A 22,947-nucleotide genomic window follows, 5' to 3' on the forward strand; every position below is an offset into this window, starting at 1 on the left:
CACACACACATAAAGTTTTAAGCAGAGGAGGTCGGCTCCTTACAGCATTTAACAACGGAATCCATTGAACATTTGCGGAAGTGCCATAGCTTGACGCTGTCCCCGCCAATATTTTTTTCTGCTTTAAACAAATTACACTTGGAGCACTCAGCAAGTATGATTCAAGTGCTCCTTTATCAGTCTCCAACATGTTTGTTCTTCCACAAGTGCTCGCTACAGATGTTACCAGCAGCAGAATACATTCCTCTAGTTAACATTTGGTGTGTTTAATAATGCAGAGGTGTCAGAAGCAGCCACTGGCTTGATGAAATAGTACTTCAGGCGTATTCAATTCCTGGCTGTCCAAAGTACCCCTATTCACTTGAGTAGAAGGAAAGAGGCTAAGAGATACTCTCATGGTTTCTTACCTTGTCTTGCCTGTTAGTGGTAAAAGATGCCCCTACAAAACTCTGGCAAGTGTGTTGGGTCTCCCAGATCAATCTCTGCACACAACAACAATCTTGCCTAAAAATGGTAATGTTGATTTAATACAGGCCTTTATGACTTGTGGACCATCAAGCTGAATGCCACTGACGGGGGGGTGGAGAAGGATTATTGAATCCTTGCTGGATTGGTGTGCATGATTGCAGCAAAAAGAAGAGAGTTACCAAGCCCCCTGGATTACAGAACATGTCTGGTGTGCTGTGTTTGGCTTTGTTGGACTCCCAAGTTTCGGCTTATGGATAAAAAATAATCAAGGTTTGTAGGAAGGCTGAATCTCGCTGTCCGTATTAGAAGGTGCATTGTTAAGCCCTGACCTGGATGTCCCAGGCTAGCTCGATCTTGTTAGATCTTAGAAGCTAAGCACGGTCAGTCCTGTTTAGTACTTGGATGGGAGAATGCCAAAGAAGTCCAGGGTCACTCTGCAAAGGCAGGCAATGCAAACCACCTCTGAATGTCTTGCCTTTAAAATACTATGGGGTCTCCATAAGTCAGCCACAACTTGATGGCACTTTACACATACACAGTACTGTTAAAAATAGTTTCCTTCTCTGCCCTTTTCCTCCTCTACTTTGCTACCACATGTAGCATTGGATGCAGTATAAAGCTTCTGTTCATGGAAGGCCTTCCATACCTCCTCCCTCCCACTGCAGGCCAAAATGGTGCTTCTGGGGGATGAACAGGACCCTGGGAACAGGGTGAGATGGTAGTTGGAGGACTACCACAGGAGAGGGGAAATCAGCAAAACCATCCCCATGGATGAGGACCTTTTCAATGGACTCCAGCCCAGGATCTTAAAACTATTTATACAATACACCATCAAAGCAATAAATAATATTGCAATTTTGAGTTTTTCCCCAACTAAACATTTTGGTGAATGGTAAATGGATATTGGTAGAATATATTTGATTCAAGTTATTTCTGCCATGAAGACAGAGGATTGCTTCTAGAACAGCTGCATTCACAGAGCTTGCTTTTGACATTTGTCTCCTATGGGTATAGTAAGATTTTTTTAAGCTATACATTTTCTCCTTCTGTTGCCAGAGGCCAGTTTTCCATTTGCAAAGTCTTTGAAGGACCTTCAGTAGTGAATCGCACAATGGCTGGAGACAAGTGGTAAAGTGGTTAGAGTATTGGACTGGGACCTCAGACACTCAGTTGCAAACCCCTGCTTTTCCATGAAGCTTACTGGGTGACCTTGGTCCAGCTGCTCGCTCTCAGCCTTCCTAGAGGGTTGTTGTGAGGTATGGTTGCCAACTCCGGGTTGAGAAATACCTGGAGATTTTGGGGGCAGAGCCTGATAAGGGCAGGGTTTGGGGAGAGGAGGGACCTCAGCAGGGTATAATGCCATAGAGTCCATCTAAGGAAGCAGCCATTTTCTCCAGGAGAAATGATCTTTTTGGTCTGGAGATCACTTGTAATGATCTCCAGGCCCTATCTGGAGGTTGGCAAATCTATTTCAAGGGTAAAATGGATGAGGGGAGACTGATGTCTGTGGCCATGAACTCCTTGGAGGAAGGGCGGGATAAAATGTACTAAAAATAAGTTCAAATTTTTCAAATTTATTAATACGGTCAACTGACCAATCACATGCCAACACATCAAAATGTCCAGGCTCAATAGTTTAGCAGTGCAGAATCACAGACTGCCCGTACACATAAAGGTGTAAGATCAATAAAAACAACCCCTGATTAACGGTTCTTGTAGGTTATCCGGGCTGTGTGACCGTGGTCTTGGTATTTTCTTTCCTGACGTTTCGCCAGCAGCTGTGGCCGGCATCTTCAGAGGAGTAACACAGTGTTACTGCTCTGAAGATGCCAGCCACAGCTGCTGGCGAAACATCAGGAAAGAAAATACCAAGACCACGGTCACACAGCCCGGATAACCTACAAGAACCGATGAACTCTGACTGTGAAAGCCTTCGACAATAACCCCTGATTAAAATTATCATCTTAAAATTTAACAATTGTAAAATATTTTAATGATCATTCTCTAATAAAGTTCTGCGTATTTTAATAGCAACAGCACAGAACTTGGCAGTTTGGGGTGTAAGCTCAGGGTCTTCTCCTAATAGGAGCTTCTTTGCCAAAAGCGCAACTGACTCCTCACTGAATTTACAAAGCAAGGGGGAAATAAGCTTTGATCTAACTTCATGGTAGAATGGGCAACATATCAGTCTGTGTTTGATGGCTTCAGCATATCAGTGCGTGTTCGATGGTTTCTAAAAATAAGCTTTTTTTCAGAGCATTGTTGCTGGTATAAGAAAGCCACCATTGCAAGCTGTGCTGTAAGCACTCAAGCTGCTGTTGTGGGTTCCCCACTTCACAACTGGTGTGGGCTGGCAGGCCAGACATTTCCTAGGGAGAGGCTGCAAAGGGTAGAGGAGGAGGGAAAAATGAAGACTGGGAGGTAATGCGGCTGGTGGGTAGGAAGGAGAGAAGGAAGCAGAAAAGGGGAGAAGCTATGGGGGGCTTTCAGGGAAAGGAAAGAGGAAATAGTGAGGGAGGGGAGAGTGACATACACCCACAACTTCTTGCACTTGTTATCTTTTGGTTGATGTAAATAAAATTCAGGCCAGTTCAGGAGTACAGACTAGGTTTGCCAGCTCTGGGTGGGGAAATACCTGGAGATTTGGGTGCAGAGCCTAGGAAGGACAGGATTTCAGGGGGGAGGGACCTCAACAGGTATAATGCTATAGATCCCACCTTCCAAAGAAGCCATTTTCTCCAAGGGAACTGATCTCTGTAAACTGGAGACCCATTGTAACTCTGGGAGATCTCCAGCCACCATTTGGAGACCACCAACACTAGTACATCCTACCACTAGACATCTCTAGAATGCTTGACTTAAACAAACAAATCCCAACTTAGTCTTGTTGTTCACTTTTAACACAAGACACTATTGGGCATTGCATAGAAACCTGAGAGAACACCCTTGACAGTGTAAAACGCTGTTTCACTGAATTGTGTGCTGTGAATAATATCGTCCTCGGCGTGGCAGCCTCTCAGGAGACCGAGTCATTATTTCAAGGTAAATTGGTTCCTGGAATGGATGTAAACAATGAACAAGAATTGCATCCCATTTATTTGCTTTCGCTTCTGTATTTAAAAAGTAGGTTTGGAAGAGATTTCCTCTTTCCTCCAGTGGGAGGACAGTAGGAGGCTGAACAATTGCATTAGGCTTTGAGTGAGTGGGGGGCAGGTAAATGATAGCTGGGGGGGGGGGAAGGCTAAGAGAATGGTGCATCCCTTCCCCATTCCGTCATCATACAATTGGCAGAAGCAGATGGGGCTCATAGATGAGAAGGGAGGTTTTGTAATTGAAAAGCTAATCTTGGGAGAAATGCAGGATTTGTTTGTTTGAGACCCTTGAAGAATTAACAGGGGGAAAGCATCCCAAAGGGAAACCACAGGGAACAATGAAGAAAGCCTCATCTTCCTTACCCGCTGGAAATATTGCTGCTAGCAATAATATTTCTGAAGACAAGGAGGTTACAGCCTGCTCATGTGGAGCTTTATCAGGCAGTCTGAACATAGAGCAGATAATATTTGTTAGAGTGGTTCTTTTTATTGTTTTCTCTATCACAGGGACATGAACCAGGGGTTTAGCTGCTTATCAAGAATAGCAACCAGAGGGGAAGAAAGTATTCATGTAGAAATAGCTGCACTGAGGATTCATTCGGACAATCACCTTGGAGTAGCAGAGATGAAGCGTTGGCACCGTGGGCATTGTTCATAAAAGCATGGAGGGTTTGTCGGATGTGAACACAGTGATATGTCCTAGGCAGTTGCACAAACTAGCACAGGACACAAACTCTATTATCCTTTGCCTGTTGCTCTTACTAGCACCTGTTGTGTTTTTGAATGGGTCGATAGACTGGCATTAAAGGCAGGCATCAATGCAGCTGGTGTCACCCAGAAACTATAGGTTGAGTATGACCGTTCTTGGAGCAAGGCGACTGAGTGGGTAGGGGGCACTTATACAGTTTCTTGCAGATTTAAATTTCCTCATGTCTTGCTGTAGGAAGTTACGTTTTTAAATCTGGACCCAGCCCAATGAAATGATACTTCTGGACTCATCTGTGTGGTTTCAGAGGGACAGGGAATTCTGTCTTCTATCAGTTGCCCCCAACCAGTGAACTCTCTGGGGTACTTCCTTCATCAACGTTATCTTAATTAACTGGTCATCTACCGCCTTCCTCCTTATATATAAGAAAGATGAGGAAAAAATAAGGCATTATTGGTCTAATCATTTAAAGGAAGCACTCTGCCATCTCACCTTTGCAGACTCAAAGGAGATGAAGAACAAAACGTCTCTGTAATGGAAACTACTATCTTATGTATATATTTAAGACTGGGAGGTTTGTGGTTTAACTTTGAAATCAAAAGGGTAGCAGGGCCCCAAAATGTCTTCCAGGTAGAGTGCAAGGTAGGATGCACACATACTCAGCGCTGGTCAACCTGATGGGAGAAAATTCCTGGAAACCAATTCAGAAGTTCATATAGACAAAGTCATTGTGGATCTGTCAGCATTCAAGGTATTGCTGGACAATATTCAGTGCCACTGGGGTGCACTGAGCTAAGCAAGGAGAGATTTTTAACATGCCACCAAATTGTAAAGTAATTAACTTTGGTTATTATAGGATGACAAAGGGCTATCCACCCGAAACACAGCATATGTTAGTGCCAGCCTCATAGCCTATCTTACCCTGTGCTACAACTCAGCATGGAATGAGTATTTCTCAGAGGCAGCCACATGTGGACATGCGTGTAATGTGCCCTGATAGTGAGGCAAAATTCAACACTGCTTTTGCTTTGAAAAGGCGCTCTTACATTTCCTAGGAAATTCTGAGTCCTGTTTTTTTAAAATGAGAGTTCTAGGCAGAATTGATATCCTTTTCCTCAGGCAGAATTCAGTTCAGTTCTCACAAGCTCTTTTAATTCAGCTGATGACATAGACATTTGACTGCATATGAAAACCTTGATTTATATTGGATCTGGACACTTTGATTAAACAAAAATTAAGGCTGGCAATCCATTAACAGATTGTAAACATTAGAATACAGGCAAAATATTGAGCAGCATTATGTCAAAGAATCCTGTAAGCACCTATAGTTGTTTGTTATGACATGAGCTCTGAAATCCCTAGGACTATTTGTTGCACCAAAATAACACAGATCTTTGCTAATATTTAATTAAGATAGGCTTCTTTTGACTAAAGAACACAAAGCACATCCTTTTATTAGGAAAATCACTGTAAATGCACAGCGTGGCTCAAGGGATGGATATAGCTTGCTTCCGCAAAAATGAAGTTCAGTTAACTATAGGCTTTCAGACTCTAAAAGGGTCTCTTCTGTATCAAGTGCAGGAGGACAGTCCAGTATCTGTAACACCCATTCTCACAGGACATCATGCTGATGTCATCCCAAGGTGGAGTTACTCAATGAGGAGGAAAAAGTAACCACCTTGGGATGACATCAGCAAAATGTTCTGTTATAAAACAGAGTTACTCTTTGCTCCCTGTTTTTTTTCTTTCCAGAACCAGGCCAGTCTTAAGGTTAAGGATCAAAATAATGGAAGCTGCATCTCAATTCTCAGGGGAATCCATCTCAACTATTGCTTAGCAAAAGCTGGGCAACAAATGCTTTCTTTCTGAGAGCTTCCAGGCAAAGAAGGGTATGATATTCCATCTTGACTAGGATGAAAGGACTGCCTTCTCCAGCTTCCAGGGGTACCTGATCAGACTCTGAAGTCCTGCTATATTGTCTGTGCCTTCAGAGATTATGAGGGTACCCACCAATTAAGGCTGCTATTCTCCAGGTGGGATCTGGAGTTCTGGAATTACAACTGATCTCTGGACTAAAGAGTTCAGTTCCCACTGGAGAAAATGGTGGCTTCAGAGGGTGAACTCTATGATATCGCATCCCTGCTGAGCTCCCTTTCCTCCTCACTCCACCCTTCCTGAGCTCTGCCCCCAAATCTCCAGGAATTTCCCTAACCGGTGTTGGCAACACTATTGCTAACAGTAACTGCTGAGTTTGGGCACCCTAACTTTGAAATATCTTCCTCAAGGAGGTGCTAGTGGCACCTCTGTGGTTCTTTTTAAGGTGTGAAGTATAAACCATTTTATTCTCCTGCACTTTCTCTGACTGATTTTATGTTGACTTTCCTGATGATTTTGTTATTGTCTGTTATCATTATTAATGTTGTAATTTTATAAATATTGTTCATGCTTGGTTTTATGATGGTTTTATCATTGGGCGAAAACGCTTTAGCCTCCTTTATTCCCTGTTTCAGCCAGGATTCAGCCAGGATCCAACATATGTGTTTCGCCAAACGTGCATTCGATCCTGGCTAAATCCTGGCTGAAACAGGGAATAAAGGAGTCTAAAGCAACCATGGGTTTTCGCCCTTTATTGTGAGCTGCCCTGTGGAATTTATTTGGAAAAGTAGAATATAAATAGTTTAAATAAATGTGCTAACATTGGTGAGCACCATTTTGCCCAAATTTTAAAGATTATTAGGTTTCTAACAGGTAAATTGTTCAGTTGATTAGGCAGGGTCTGAACTTTGGGCTGTCTGACTTAGCATGCAGTCAGAATAACCTGATTTTGCAGATGCCCTCTGCTTAACTGTGCCAATAGGGCCCATGGGTAGGTTCTTGTCAGTCTAAATCATTGCTCTATAGCAGATCATGGTGTAAAGTAAATCAAGTGAGATAGTCAATGTCCTGATAAAGTTGTCTGGAAGAAGTAATGGAATTGATGAGGGTGAATAAGCAGAAGCTAGGACCAGATAAGAATGAAGTTCTCTTGGTTGACAGTATGGCCAGTCATGGGTTAGGGCTCAGCTTGGCATGATAAGTTGCACATCCCCTGAAAGAGCAGTTTGTCTGCGGATGCGTAAATAATGAGAGCTGACACCAGAGCTGGGATAATAAAAGGGCCAACTTTATTTAATTGTTCAAGAGGGATCTGCAGCGCACAAAACCAAAACATCCTCAATAACTGACTGCAGTGCGGGCCACTGCGGGGATGCTGAAGAGTCAGGCCTCCTCTTCTTTTGCATCCCTGTTCTAAGGGCGAGACCCACCCTGGCTCTGAGCTCCGAGCCGTCACATGTGGTACGGCTCCTGCTCTTCCTTGCCAAGCCTTTTTAGTGCTCGAGGGAGGTGTGCCGCGTCCAATCCACCCTAGCCGCGAGGTCTATAGGTAAAGGATAGCGGTACCCCTCAAGGAGTTCCTGTCCCAGGTCCCTGCCAGGCACCGAGGCCCCAGTCCTGGTTTGAGGGTTACTCCTTCATCTTCCCAGTGATGCCTCAGGGTGCTCACCGGAGTTGTTACATGAACCATGAAGCCACCTTTTTCCCCGCACTGCTCCCGCCACGGGGGGCGGATCAGCCTAATGCTTTGTCCGCCCCCAGCCCCCACTTGCCCTCTAGGCTGCCAGGAGGCCCCGCTGCAGATCCCCCAAGAAGATGTCATAGCCTGCATCTGAAAGGTGGACACCATCAGGTTGTATAGGTGTGGAAAGCAATTCTTGATTTCCAGATGTGCAATATGCAAGCCATCTCCCGAGACTACCGCATGCCGTATTTCACCATTCACCTTTGCCCGAGCCCTTTCCAAGTGCCCTGGGGCCAATGCGCCCTTCCAGACCCGTCTCTGGAGCATGTCTGACCAAACCAACCATACGCCGGGCACCAGGGCCCTCAGGTGCTCAAAATCCGCCAGGGCTTGCAAAACAATAGACTTTCCAGGCTGCTTTCCCATGTCATTCTCGCCCAAGTGGATGGCGATTACTTGAGGTGGGTAAGACGCCTTCAGGTGGTCGTGGAGGGTTGGCAATAACTGTTCCCGCCGCATGCCCCTTCTGCCCAGCCATGCAATCAGCATCGTTTCGCTTAAACCCAGCTGCATGCCGAAACCCCCTGTGGCTGCCCTGCGACTAGCCCAAAAGATAATGCTGTGGCCCCAGATGAGAATCCGCCTCCTCCTGCGCTGGCAGCCTGTAAAGACAAAACGTCAGTGTGCCGCTGCAGAGGATCCCTGCCCTGACCCCACTCCTTGCAGCTGTGCCACCGAAACCAAAGGCCTGACATAAGACCTGAAAGCTGCTGAATGTGCAAGAGGACTGGCTCTCTTTTCGCGCTACCGCAGCCAAATGCACCCCTCCCCTCACTTCGTTGAATGTGGGGTGGGGGCGGTCTTTGCAGCTTTTGGGTACTTTCATCTTTTTTTAAGGATGGAGACACAGGTCTTTGCTGTGGTATGTTGCACCTTTACAGTGCAGTCTTACGCAAAACCAAGGGTTGGTTGATTCACCAGCTGTAGACCTTTGTTGAGCAGCAGTATCTGTTCGCAGTTACCCATGCTCTGACCACATTCAAGGCAGACTGTTGCATGCACCATATGTGAGGATGATGTGGAAGAATATTCAAAAGCTTCATCTGGTGCAAAAAAGAGTGGCAAAACTGCTTGCTGATGCGAGTCATCAGGAATACACATTGCTAGATCTATTCTGTCTACTAATTTGCTTTTGGGCACAATTAAAGGTGGCAGTTATTGCCTATAAAGCCCTAAGTGGGCTGTTGACAAGGCATTTAAAGCCCCCCTCCCATAAATAAAGATCATCTTCAGATGCTGTGCTCTGTGTATTTCCCACCTGAAATAATGGTTGGTTGAGTACCAGATATAGTGGGGTTATCTTCCTGCTATGGCGCCCTAACTATTGAGTTCCCTCTCTGCTGAAATTTGCCTGATGAAGATCTTAAGTTTTAGGCACCATGTTTGTTCTCCCATATATTTTCTTTCTTTCTTTCTTTCTTTCTTTCTTTCTTTCTTTCTTTCTTTCTTTCTTTCTTTCTTTCTTTCTTTCTTTCTTTCTTTCTTTCTTTCTTTCTTTCTTTCTTTCTTTCTTTCTTTCTTTCATCTGACTTTTTAAAATATTGGAAATTGCCTCCAAAGTAGCTGCACCGAAACTCGGGGTATAAATAATTGAATGAGCAGTTGAAAAGGTGGCAGGAATGCATTTGCGTTCCGGTGCCCTCATGCACGTATACATATTCCTCTCGTAGAAGAGTATGTGGTAAATCAAACATATGTTCTTTCCAGTTTTACTAAACGTAGCATGACATTCATTATTAAACTGGTTACTTAACCCAGGCATTGATAGTAGAATTGCTGAGGAGAGGGATGAAATGTCCTGAAGATCCTTTTCAATATTTCAAGAATTTTTTTTTAAAAAAACCTTCAAGTCAATATAACTGTAGCAGGAACTTTGATCATCCAGGTTCTATGAAAATTGCAAACTGTCAGACAGTGAGGCTGCCACAGATACTGGGAAATGTCTTAAGCAGGCCTGTGTAGAACTTCCTTTGGGAAGCAGAGTGAGTGAATTATTGCTTTAAGCCACTGGTGAATCTGAAGTTATTTCTGGACCCAGATTACTTTCAGTATGTGTGTGTGTATGTAAATATATATAGCAATAAATAGCGGCTGGTCACAGACAGTCTTTTTTCATTTTTCATTTTCCCTATTTGATTGGGTCACTTTTTTCAACTCATGGCATTTCTGTCCTGCCCTTCCTCCATGAATGGATAGTGAAACCTCACAACAATCTTAGGAAGTAGCTTACCGTAGGTTGATATACATTGTAATGCTCTAAGCCAGATAATAAATGAAGTAAATTAGTAAATAAACCTTGTTCTTTTATGTGTTGTATACCACCTAGAGGGCCTGTAAACATTAGACCTAAATAAGTTACATTCCAATAATGCATTGGATTCTGCTGATCATTTCTCTGTGTGCAAGAGGGAGTGATTTTTACCCATTTCCTCCTCCCACAGCAGACCTCTGACTCCCCCACATGTTGCTCCTGGGGGGCCTAGGCCCCCAGCAGCCACGTAGCATTTTGGGCTGCAGCGGGATGGGGGAGGCAGAGAGAAAGGCTGAGGGAGTTGGGGACATTCAGTCTGGAGAAGAGGAGGTTGAGGGAGCTGTTTTTGTGATTGCTTTCTTTAAGTATTTGAAGGGCTGTCACTTAGAGGAGGGCAGGGAGCTGTTCCTGTTGGCACCAGAGGATAGGACTCACAATAATGGGCTTAAATTGCGGGCGGAAAGGTACCGGCTGGTATTAGGATATATATTTTTTAACAGTAAGAGTTGTTCGACAGTGGAATCTGCTACCTAGGGAGGTGGTGAGCTCCCCTTCACTGGCAGCTTTAAGCATAGGCTGGATAAACACTTGGCAAGGATGCTGTAGGCTGATCCTGCATTGAGCAGGGGGTTGGACTAGATAACCTGTATGGCCCCTTCCAACTCTATGATTCTAAGTCACTCATCACTGACAAAAACCCTTCTGCACGCAGTAATTTTCAGCCAGATCCAAGATACAGTTACATATTATAGAGAAAATATGAAATATTTCACCACTTTGCTTTTGAAGGATAGAGAATAACTCATTCTGGTTAAAAGTCCTTCTCACAGAGCTACAGGCCTATGGGGCTAGCTGTTAAAGCCCTTTAAAAAGGTAAAGGTCCCCTGTGCAAGCACCGAGTCATTCCTGAACCATGGGGTGACGTCACATCCTGACATTTACTAGGCAGACTTCATTTACGGGGTGGTTTGCCAGTGCCTTCCCCAGTCATCTTCCCTTTACCCCCAGCAAGCTGGGTACTCATTTTACTGACCTCAGAAGGATGGAAGGCTGAGTCAACCTTGAGCCAGCTACCTGAACCCAACTTCCGTCGGGATCGAACTCAGGTCGCAAGCAGAGCTTGGACTGCAGTACTGCAGCTTACCACTCTGCGCCACAGGGCTCTTTAGCGGTCATTTAAAACTCACCCAGCATTTTCCATGGTTTGCCTCAGTTGCATTACCGTTAATTGCATAGCACTAAAGTGTATCCCTTGGTTATTTTAAACACTGAGTGGTAAGGACTGTTGCTTTATTTGTCATAATGGTAAGGAATTATGTACTATTTTAATTTCTAAAGGAGCCCCTAAGCCAGCAGGAAAGTGAATGAGGGGTTGGGCGGTTGTCCTCTCATATATGGTTCATCTATGTGCAGTTTGTTAATTTGTGTCCACACTAAGACATTCTTAAAGCTAGAAGCTAATAGCATGCTAGTTTATGAGGTCTGGTTGAATGAACCATCCCTGTCCAACACAGTACACTCATACCTCTGTTGTCTTCAAAAAGATATGATTTGCTAAAGTGGAACTATAGGACAAAAATACATTGTTGGTCTGTAAGGTGCAATCACACTCTTTTGTTGGTTTTGGTAAGCAATTTAAAGCAATGTCTGTATTCCTTTGTGTAGTTAAAATATCTCTTTTCTGCATATTTTTCCCCAGGCTGACAAAAAAGAAAAAAGTAATGCGTTGAATATTGCGATAGACAATATGTGCAAGAAAACAAGAGACCTCCGTCGGCAGGTAATCTCCCCATGGGGCTAAATGTGGAGATTTATGTAAGAAACTGTGGAGGGGAAAATATTTATTTTTAAGACAACTCTGGCATGCAACAAATATGAAGAGGGGTTTTAGGACAGCATAGGAATATAAAATTCCGTGGACTGCCAAAAAAACAAACCAGTGGGTTATAGATCAAATCAAGCCTGAACTGACCCTAGAAGGTAAAATGACTAAACTGAGGCTATCATATTTTGGTCACATCATGAGACGACAAGAGTCACTGGAAAAGACAGTCATGCTAGGAAAAGTTGAGGGCAGCAGGAAAAGAGGAAGACCCAACAAGAGATGGATTGACTCAATAAAGGAAGCCACAGCCTTCAATTTGCAAGATCTGAGCAAGGCTGTCAAAGTTAGGACATTTTGGAGGACTTTCATTCTTAGGGTCGCCATGAGTCGGAAGCGACTTGACGGCACTTAACACACACACACACACAGGAACATAAGAACATAAGAAAAGCCATGCTGGATCAGACCAAGGCCCGTCAATTCCAGCAGTCTGTTCACACAGTGGCCAACCAGGTGCCACTAGGAAGACCACAAACAAGACAACTGCAGCAGTATCCTGCCTGTGTTCCACAGCACCTAATATACGCTGCATGCTCCTCTGATCCTGGAGAGAATACGTATGCATCATGACTAGTAATCATTTTGACTAGTAACCATGAATACCCTATCCTCCATGAACATGTCCACTCCCCTCTTAAAGCCTTCCAAGTTGGCAGCCATCACCACATCCTAGGGCAGGGAGTTCCATAATTCAACTATGTGTTGTGTGAGGAAATACTACCTTTTGTCTGTTTTGAATTTCTCACCCTCCAACTTCAGCAGATGACCCCGCATTCAAGTATTATGAGATAGGGAGAAAAGCTTCTCCCTGTCCACTCTCCATACCATGCATAATTTTATAGACCTCTATCATGTCTCCCCTTAACTGCTTTCTTTCCAAGCTAAACAGCCCTAAGCATTTTAACTGCTCCTCATAGGGCAGTTGCTCTAACCCCCTGATCATTTTGGTTGCTCTTTTCTGCACCTTCTCAAGCTCTGCAATATCCCTTTTTAGGTGGGGTGACCAGAACTGTACACAGCAGAATCACCAGAAGTCCATGACTACACAAAGGTGTTGATTATGGTAATTGCATAACATGGCAAAAAGTCTTCAAATGCAATTCTGTGCAGAGCTACAGTCTTCTAAGTCAACTGAAATCGATGGGCTTAGAAGAGTGTAACTCTGTTTAGGCCTGCACTGTTAATAGGTCAGACCATTGCCTGCCCAGCATAGGACTGCACAATTTAATGGCAAATTATGGATAGCCAGTCATTTACATATATATGGAACTGGAAGATGGGTCTATAATGCCTAATGTACATGGTAGACCCTTCTGACATAGCAACTTATGTTTTCAGTAGGGCTGTGCACTTTTCCCGGCATTTGTCAGGGTCAGGTTTAATAAACCCAGACATTTTCAAAAAAGTAATTTGGCTTTTCCAAATTTGGCTTTTCAAAAAATCTCCGCTTTACTAACCCCAACCTAAAAAATACTTGGCGCAGAGTTGAATTCTGGGCGCATCGGAGCCCAGCGTTCAGTTCTGTGCCACTGGTGGGTTCAAATCCTTGCTGCTTCCAGGCTCCGACATCCACATTGAGGCCAGAGCTGGCAGGCAGCGTGGATCTGATTACTGAAAGCTTCAGAGGGGCTTCAGAGGAGGCGGGGGCCTCTGAACACAGATCCCTGTGCCTGCAGTCTCTGAAGTCCACAGACTTTGCAGGCAGCGGGAATTTGACTCAGCCAGCTGGTAAGTAACATAGAAAAGAGGGGAGGGAGGGGAAAGAATGGCAGTGGGGCCAACACGGCCCTGAATACTCCCGAAAAATTTTGGCATTATTCGGGAAGTAAAAGACTTCCTGGAAAATAACAAAAAGGTATTTTTCTGGTTTTTTTCCTGGTTCGGGTTTACCGAATGCACACCCCTAGTTTTCATAGAGGAAAGGGCCAACATCATAACTAGGAATGTGCAAAAAATATCGGTATCTTTCGGATTTTGGTATATTGGACCCTAATAATATTGGTATTCCCAATATTTGTGAATATCAGTTACTGGTATGGTATTTGGATTTTGGGGTTTTTTCAGGTTACTACCTTTTTCATGTCCATTATTCTCTATGGGGAAACTTTCCAGGTGACTGGGGGGGGGGGTGTTGTTTATAAAGCTACAGGCACCTTAATGGACAGGCACCTTTAAAAAGTACAGTAGGGGAGCTGCTGGTGCTTGTCCCTTAAATAACAATGTACAGATGCCCTGCAGAACCCAGGGCCACTCTTGCAGTGCAAGCACAACAGAGTTAATAACAGTGTACAGATGCCCAGCAGAACTCAGTGCCACTGTGGCAGTTCAAGCCCAGCCCAACAGAAGTCACGTCAGACTGGAGAATCACAGCAGAACAAATCCAAGCGGGAGGACAAGGAGGACACAAAGCAACTCTGGCAAAGAAAAAAATTGAAACTGATAAACAGACTTGAAATAGTCAGAAGCTGATAGAAACCTCAGGAGATACAGAAACAAATAAAAAGAAAGAACAACGGCAAGTGGAAGGAGAAAAAACAGTCCCGGGAGCCTGCGAACGCTGGCTCCCTGTCTTCCTGGGTAAACCCAAATATTTTTCAGGACCATATTTACAGTAACCTGAAAAATGTCTGATATAGTATTTTTGGGAATATTTTTGGCTCGGTTTTGCCTGAATGCACATCCCTAATTATATATATCCTTATTTATTGCTTTCCTGAAAAGTTATTCTGCTTTTCTAGATTTGCCAACCTCCAGGTTGGGTCTGAAGATCTGGAATTACAACTGATCTCCAGACTACAGAGATCAGTTCCTCTAGAGAAAATGGCTGCTTTGGAGGGTGGTGGACTTTATGGCATTATACTCCCCTCCCTAAACCCCACTGTCCGCAGCCATCATCCCTAAATCTCCAGGGATTTTCCAACCTGGAGCTGGTAATCCTATGCTTTTCCTTTTTACATCCTGAAGATGTCATTTCCCTGTTTTCAAAATCAAAGTTCATTGAAGTGTTTTCAGAGACAGAATTTTGGCTTCATAGTAAATGTGGACCAACTTTGTAGATAATGAAATTTTTTAAAACTTACTATAAACAAAGTTCCTGAAATATAAACAATCTGTAAACAGTACTGAATTGGTGTCAACTCTTCTGTCTCCCTCCAGATAGAGAAGAGCAATTGTACAGATCCAAAATATCATAATGGGCCACTCCCATTTCTTTCTATTAATTCACATTTCTGCAGCCCAATATTTGGATAGAATGAATACTGTGAATGATCATTGATGTTTGTATCCTTCATGAACTTTCTTTAGTCCTTTGTTTTGCTAAAATATGTTTGTGAGAGAGATAGATGCATATGTAGCTTTCCTACCAGGCTCCAAAGTATTAAATTTGAATAAGTTCTAAATTAACAGATGACATCTTCAGGCACATTCATTTTCCACACATTTAATATAAAATCAGGTCTTATTTAGAAAATCAACAATTATGACATAAGCTGTTAGAATAAAATCTAGTTAGAATAGAATCTAGTAGATCTAGCCAAAGGAGACCACCATCTACAAACCAAGGTAAAATTCTGACCCAGTGCCTGACCCAGGTCACTTGCTGTTTAGCCAACCGGCCGGAGATGCAGGATTGATACTAGGACCATCTGTATGCTCAGCAGATGCACTACCACTGAGCCATGGCCCCGCTACAGCTGTGACGCCACCGGGTCACAGTCCCTTGGAACACAAAGGCTTGGATCCCATGAATGAGCCCTGTGCCTGCTAGATAGCCTCTGCCATGGAGTATGCTACCTCTTGTGCTAACACTTCCATTTAAACAGGATCAACAGTTTTCAGTGAGTCTTGTACAGACAGAAGTGTTAGCACAAGAGGAAACATGGTCCAGAGGCAGAGGCTATCTAGTTCACCTGGAACTTGTTCAAAGAATCCAAGCCAGAGTGTTTTAAAAGTGAGGGTAGCTATTCATGATGGATATAGGAGATGAAAAAACTATATAGGGATTTGAGGATGGAGATTACTTGGCCTCAGAAATTCATATCACAGTTCATATATGTGTTTTTATAATGTTGAATGAACAAACCCATCCAAATTTTAGTGATACTAGTGTGGGCTCATGTCTAGGAGAAGCTAAGCTTTTACAAAGTAATACATGTAGAATAATGTGTGAAATAACAACACTTCAAAGGTCCAAAAGAGTCCACAGTGCAACTATGTTTATTTGTACTGGAACATTGTCTTCCTCCATAACTGACCTGCAGAGGTAGGTTAACAAAGGAACATGTTTTCTAATGCCTCCCACTGTGCAAACATCTTGCCAGTATTCCTTCTTTCCTTAGCACTTGCCTTCTATGCAATCCCTGAGCAAAACATAAAATACTTCTTCCCTGGTGACTGTGCAGTGTGTTATTTTTTCAGAAGGGGTTTGAACGCTAAAATTCCCAGGTATAACATGTGCCTCCTTGCTATTGGTAGTTTTGCGGTACGTGCTGCAAGTGATATTCCTTTTATCATTAGAACGTTGTGGATAGCAAGATATTAATATCTACTCTTTCCAGGAGTCTTGCTCACTTGTTATACACATCGATGCTTGCTGAATCCTAAATACGTTCAGATTTCTTTTTTATCAAGTACTTCCTTTTAACACAGGTCCAGAGATTTTTAGTACTGTCAAATTTTCTCCTTCTAATTTCAGGAGATGATATTCTAAAAGAATGGTGGAACACACATGTACCATTCACTATGTCTATTCCATTTCCCTTTAATAATCCTGCATTTGGTCCACTATAATTGGACCTGGCAGTGTAACCACATTAGTTGCCATACATAGCTTGACTCTGGCAATTCTGTTAGCCCCAACCAGTCCCATGAGAGGACTAATGTTGGCATCAGTGGAAGTCTCCCGCATAGAGAGCTGTAAACCTGTTGTGCCCATCAGGGCAGATAAATTTTACTAGTTCCTCATCAGTATGGAGGACTAATGGTGTATTCCTAAGGAGAGTTACTCCAGTCTAAGCCAATTCATTTCAATGGGCTTAGACTGGAGTAACTCTCCTTGGGAATGCTCTGTAAATCCGCAATCATCATAGCCGAGTCTTCAAGTTGTATCACAACAATGAACAATACTCTTTATGACTGTAATTCTTTCCCACCCACCTGGCTATCAGAAAAAACCCTCACTAATATCCTAACAGAAGACTAGATACTGCAATCTCCAAGAATCCAGGAACTTCCAGAATATCCTTTGGGATCAAAGCAATTAATATCTTTTCTTTTTAAAATATTTTTTAAAGTTCATTGTTGTATTACAGGCAGCCTCTGTGTTGTGACAGTATAATGAGAAGCAGCCAGGCTGTAATTAGAATGATCAGTTTAGTTAAATTGTCCACTGCAAAATACGTTCTTATTTTTTTGTGAGCCCAGACTTCTCCAAATTGTGAGTCATGTTGTGTGTGCTCCAACTTGCCATAATATTTGTCAGTTTCCACCATATGACTTACCAGTAGGGTGGCGTAGAGATAGCTCAAGCCATGGGGGCTAATCTATATGATGATTCATTGTGTAAATTGATTTACTCTGCAGAGTGTCAATTAGCCCTGATGTGGCAATTATATTTTCAGAAGCAATCCCTAGTAATGTTTTGTTTTGTGTACTTCTCAGAGCCTATGATTACAATGGACTAATTTTCTCAGATATGGAACCAAGTCCACTGAGTAATTGTCTAACTACCTGTTATTAGCTTAGATGAAATCTAATTGCAGATAATTTATAGCGTAGTGTTACTCTTATTTAATAATTTAAACAAGACGTTCAAGATCAATTAATGCAGATGGAGAAAACTGGATGCCAGACTTGTATTCCTTGGTGTATTCATCTGTTACCAATTGGCATAACTGGTGATCTCACTAATTTAATTATGCAGAGGTCTATGGTTTAGGCAATCAAATGTCTTGTTGAGTTTTCCAATAAGGTAAAAAATATTTGAGTAGTTGGGCAGCAGCAGCAATAACAACAACCAGTGCTTCTGAATGTCTGATCTTTCAAATGCATTATCTTGATTTTTTTTTTACATCTTGGTAAGTTTATTTTTTATCCCTGTGGCAGATGTGTTCTGTTTAAGGCCAGGAGTGAGTTTATGACCAAGGCGAGACATGAGCCATGGGTTTTCCAGCTCACAGCTTAGTCTATGCTACTTCTTTTGAAATACATGATGTAAATTATCTTTGAGGGAAAACATTTTAATAAATATGTCCTTTCTGAAATGCAACATCCATCGATACATCTGGGTACAGAAAAGGCCCTTCTTGGGATTTTTTGATCCTTTAAAAGTTTTTTTCAAAGCTTCTTGTGAAGGGATAGAAGAGTTAAGTGTAGAGACACTTAGCCAGTGGGGCACATACGCCACTGCATGAAAACCAACAGCAATGTGTGTGTGTATTAAGTGCTGTCAAGTTGCTTCCTATTCATGGTGACCCTATGAATCATTGTCCTTCAAAATATCCTATCATTAACAGCCTTGCTCAGGTCTTGCAAAGTGAGGGTCTTCCTCTTTTCCTGCTGCCTTCCACTTTTCCTAGCATGTAATCTATGAAATACAAGCTGATTTTCTTCTGAAATTCTCTCACACGCTCCAGTAACCAACGTAAATGTACTATATGATCTCTCCCTTTTTTGAATCCAGCTTGAACATCAGGCTTTTCTTGTTCCATATATGATAACAGCCTTTGTTGTCAGATTTTGAGCATCACTTTACTGCACTGGGGAGCATTAACAGTTAGGAAATGGAATAGAAATGTGCTTGCCCTAAGTTTTAAGTCTGTACTCTGTACTTAACTCATATGAAATGTAATAATGCAAGCTCAATGTTCTTAAACAGCCCCTGAAATGGAATCATATTCATGGGTGTAGCAATATCATATGAGAATAACAATGTCCCGTAACATTTCATTACTATTAACTCTTTTATTGTCATCATTACACTTTATCTGTATTCCATCTAGAAATGGCCCTTCTCTGGCAGCTGCATCCTGTTCTGTGTGTGTCTGATAGGAGCACATGTGATGGAAAATGCCATAAAGTTACAGCTGACTTATGGCAGCTTCATAGGGTTTTCAAGACAAGAGATGTTCAAAGGTGGTTTGCCATTGCCTGCCTCCACATGGGCTGAGAGAGTTCTGAGAGAAGTGTGGCTGTTACCACACTAGGTATTCCCAGCGATGTATTAAGAGTTTGAAAAGGTTATACAAAATACTGTTCGCACTTTCTATGTATTCCCACCGATGTATTAAGAGTTTGAAACTGTTATAAAAAATACTGTTCGCACTTCGTTTGGCCCCTTTAGCTGTGAAGACGTCTTCCAACCATTTTTTAGCCGTGGCATCCAAAAACCCTTTTAAAGCGATGTTTTTTATAACATTTCCAAACTCTTGATACATCGCTGGGAATACCTAGTGCGGTAACAGCCTGTGACTGGCCCAAGGTCACCCAGCAGGGTTCATGTGGAGGAGTGGGGAATTGAACCTGGTTCTCCAGATTAGAGGCCACTGCTCTTAAGTACTACTTCACACTGGCTCTAGAAGCACATAGACAAGCATTTTCAGTGGCTTTCTGAACATACCTTTATCTCTTGGAGACTAGTGGAAGCAAGTGATATCTTCTCCAAGTGCTATGCTTATTTAAGTTGATTTTCACTGGCAAAGAATAAAAGTATGAAATTATTTATGTAGTGGAGTTGTGTTTGAATTTTGCCTTTGGGTCTCAAAGGTGATTTGTGTTATATATTAATCACATAAGCAGTCACAGCCATACTTGAGCACATGTTCTGATGGAGAAACATAATGTGTGAGCTAGGAGATCATGTATATAGAGAATAGGAGAACATAGTGGGCCTAAAATGATTAAATATAAGTGGGTTTTAGATCTCAAATATGGCATAGGATTTTTAACATTTTCCAGATTTAGGTGTAACATATGAATTGATTGGCGGTGCTCTCTTTTTTCCAGCTTCGCAAAGCTATCATTGATCATATCTCAGACTCATTCTTGGATACAACTGTCCCACTTCTAGTGCTCACTGAAGCGGCTAAAAATGGAAGAGAAAAGGAAATAAAGGAATATGCGGCTATATTTAAAGAACACACATGCAGGCTTATTGAGGTGCGTTTGACAGTAATGCTGAGAAACCGAGTTCAGAATGAGAAGTGACTTTCTCACTTAGACTCTCTTTTTCTTTGCATTTTTGTTACATACTTGTGTACAGCAGATTAAAGACTCCATTAATGGTAATGAGTTGGATCCAAATTCAGTGGTTTTATGTATTTTCCCCTTGAACTGCAGTTCTGTCCCATGCTGCATCACAGTGTGGTGTAGTGGTTAGTGCGCTGGACAAGAATCTGGGAGACCTGGGATAAAACATCTCCCTTCTACTGTTGTGCCACTTGTGGGTCAATCACTTTCTGTCAGTCTAACCTAACTCACAGGATTGTTATGAGTTTGAAATGGGAACGGGAAAATTCCATACACTACCCTGAGGAAGAGCAGGGGGAAATCTGGATTATGAGCTTTCTCTAAAGGTATTCCAGGCCACATGAGCAGCATTTTGGGTGGAGTGGGGGCAGCAGAAATCAGGGGGAGGCAGGAAAGAACTGTTCCTTGAATTCACTCCACTCACAATTCTTTGGATTCAACCCATTGTTCCCAACAACACGTTTTTGATGATCATCATGATGATGATGATCCTCATCATCTGTTTAAATATATTTAAATCTAATTCTGTAGATGTCAAAGGGTTTCTACAATAATATTTGTGCAAATTAGTGGGAATCATGGTACAGGCATATCGAGCAGTTCTAGATTCTTTTAAATTGTTAGTTATTTATCATGCAAGCATATTCTTTTCATAACCTCCTCTTGTGTGCCGCTGTATATGTCAAGTTTGCTGGCAGGACATGAGCTTATTGCATAATAACCTGCATGAGAATTGTCTTCTTAGGATCAAAACCTGCGGTGGATTGCAAACTGATCACCTGAGGAATGTCAGGCAGGAATTCAGCCAGTGTGCCATTATTCAATTAAGAATATATGAGTGTAAGAAGAGCCCTGTGGGATCAGACCAGCTGACTATCTAGTCCAGCATCACACAGTTGCCTACCACTTACTCTGGAGGGCCAACAACAGGGCATAGAGGTCGAGGACTTCCTTTCATGTTGTCTCCTGACACTGTTTTTCAGAGGCTTAAGGCCTCTGAATGTGAAAGTTTCCTTTAGTCACCATAGCTAGTAGCCACTGATAGACCTATCCTCCCTAACCCTCCTTTAAAGCCGTCTATGCCTGTGACAATGGTTCTATCCTCTGGTAGCAAATCACTTGTTGAGTAAATAAGTATTTCCTTTTACCCATCTTGAATACATTGCCCATCAACTTCACTGGATGCCTTTGAGTTCAAGTATTTTGGGAGAGGGAGAAAAATCCTCTCTCTCCACTTGCTCTTGGCTAAAGGAGGGATTTGTGGGACAGCAGGGGTGAGACATACCACTCCTGCCAGAAAAATATCGTAATGATAATAGGCCCAAGCTGATCAACTGAACCTCTATAGAAGCTCATGGGTCAGGTATTCTTGCTGCTTTTAGTAGCTTGAGCACATCTTCTTGCTGGCTGCAGTCCACCTCTATCTTACGCCACCATCAGCTTCACAGATGCCAAGCGTCTTATACTGCATTAGTAATATTCATGTGTGGTGCAAATGAGTGCGCGTGTCCACTGTGAAAGTGGTCTAAGCTTTCTGAAAAATTTTTGTAACTAGTTAGGGCTGCAGCTGACTGCTGCGGTGTCACAAGATCATCTGTGGATGCAGACAGCTGATGCAGTGACCCTGAAATGTTAGCCTTGGCAGTTTCCCCCTCCCCCAGTGCTTAGTTTAGAGCTCCAATGAAATGGATGGAAGCTGCCCATGATCACTGTTGAGCAGACCATTTCTGTCACTGGTGTGGTGCATGAAAACTGCAGTGGTATGGGTGGAGGATGGTGTCCTTCACTTGCTGTATCAGAACTTCATGGAAGTGCATTTTCATGCTTTTTGTTGTTGTTAATCACATATATGAGGCTTCCTCAAACCACCACCATATGAACATCTGGCTGGATGAAGGGATCGGGTAAACTCAAAAGCTCGCACACCGTTGTGTCTCATTAGTTCGGCTCTAATAAAGGTATTTCAAATTTTAATACCTTCATTGGCATACCATCAAGCAGGTAAAGGTATTTAATGGATTGCGTTCTGGGCTTTTGGGATTTTACTTTTGCACCAACATGGCTATAGACAGCTTGACTGCCATATGAAACCTGGAAATGTGGGGGAAATAAGCCCGTTGAACAAAAATGAATGCAGATAGTGTAGTAAGGAATGGCTTTTCCCTGCCTCCACCAGCATGGGCCACCAGCAGTTCTACTGGAGCCACCCCAGGAAGTTCGGGCAGGGGTTGCGGTCCTGCCGCGTCTGCTCCAACCACCATGGCCTCATCCGCAAGTACGTCCTCAACATGTGCTTCCGCCAGTACGCCAAGGACATTGGCTTTGTCAAGCTCGACTGACCCACCGATGGACGCCCAGCACAGACGGGAAGCAGCTGCCAAAGACCGGCCAGCATGGTGGTGGGGAGGTTAGGGAAGGGGGCTTGGCTGGCCTGGCCATCCCCATATCCCCCTTGCTGCCCCACTATTGTGTACATGAAATAAAGAGGTTGTGAGCAAAAAAAAGTGTAGTAAGGAATGGGCAGAAATGAAAAGAATGCTTCTCTTTAACTGTGTGCCAGAGTGTGTTGAGTTCTACGTTGTGATGCTCCCAGGGCTCGCTTGCCTAAAGCAACAGGGGACTCGGGTGTATGTTCACTGTAGATTTCCTACACCTTAACAAGAGTTGAATCTGACTATA

General features: G+C 43.0%; 2 protein-coding genes across 2 annotated transcripts in view; both read left to right on the forward strand.

Annotated features, from left to right (window-relative positions):
• Positions 1 to 22,947, forward strand: part of CTNNA3 (catenin alpha 3) — a 955,294-nt gene that overhangs the window by 507,165 nt on the left and 425,182 nt on the right. The window contains exons 7-8 of the mRNA XM_056849344.1: positions 11,836 to 11,916; positions 20,026 to 20,178. Coding sequence (XP_056705322.1) covers positions 11,836 to 11,916; positions 20,026 to 20,178 — 234 coding nt within the window. The remainder of the gene's footprint in view (positions 1 to 11,835; positions 11,917 to 20,025; positions 20,179 to 22,947) is intronic.
• On the forward strand, positions 22,446 to 22,615 carry LOC130477407 (40S ribosomal protein S29-like). Its single transcript, XM_056849347.1, has one exon. The coding sequence runs from the start codon at positions 22,446 to 22,448 to the stop codon at positions 22,605 to 22,607; it is 162 nt and encodes a 53-aa protein (XP_056705325.1). The 3' UTR covers positions 22,608 to 22,615.

Source organism: Euleptes europaea, chromosome 5, assembly GCF_029931775.1.
Source record: "Euleptes europaea isolate rEulEur1 chromosome 5, rEulEur1.hap1, whole genome shotgun sequence".
NCBI lineage: Eukaryota > Metazoa > Chordata > Lepidosauria > Squamata > Sphaerodactylidae > Euleptes > Euleptes europaea.

What these genes read in the sequence shown, in the direction of transcription:
- LOC130477407 (XM_056849347.1), top strand. Translation starts at nt 22,446, where the DNA reads ATGGGCCACCAGCAGTTCTACTGGAGCCACCCCAGGAAGTTCGGGCAG.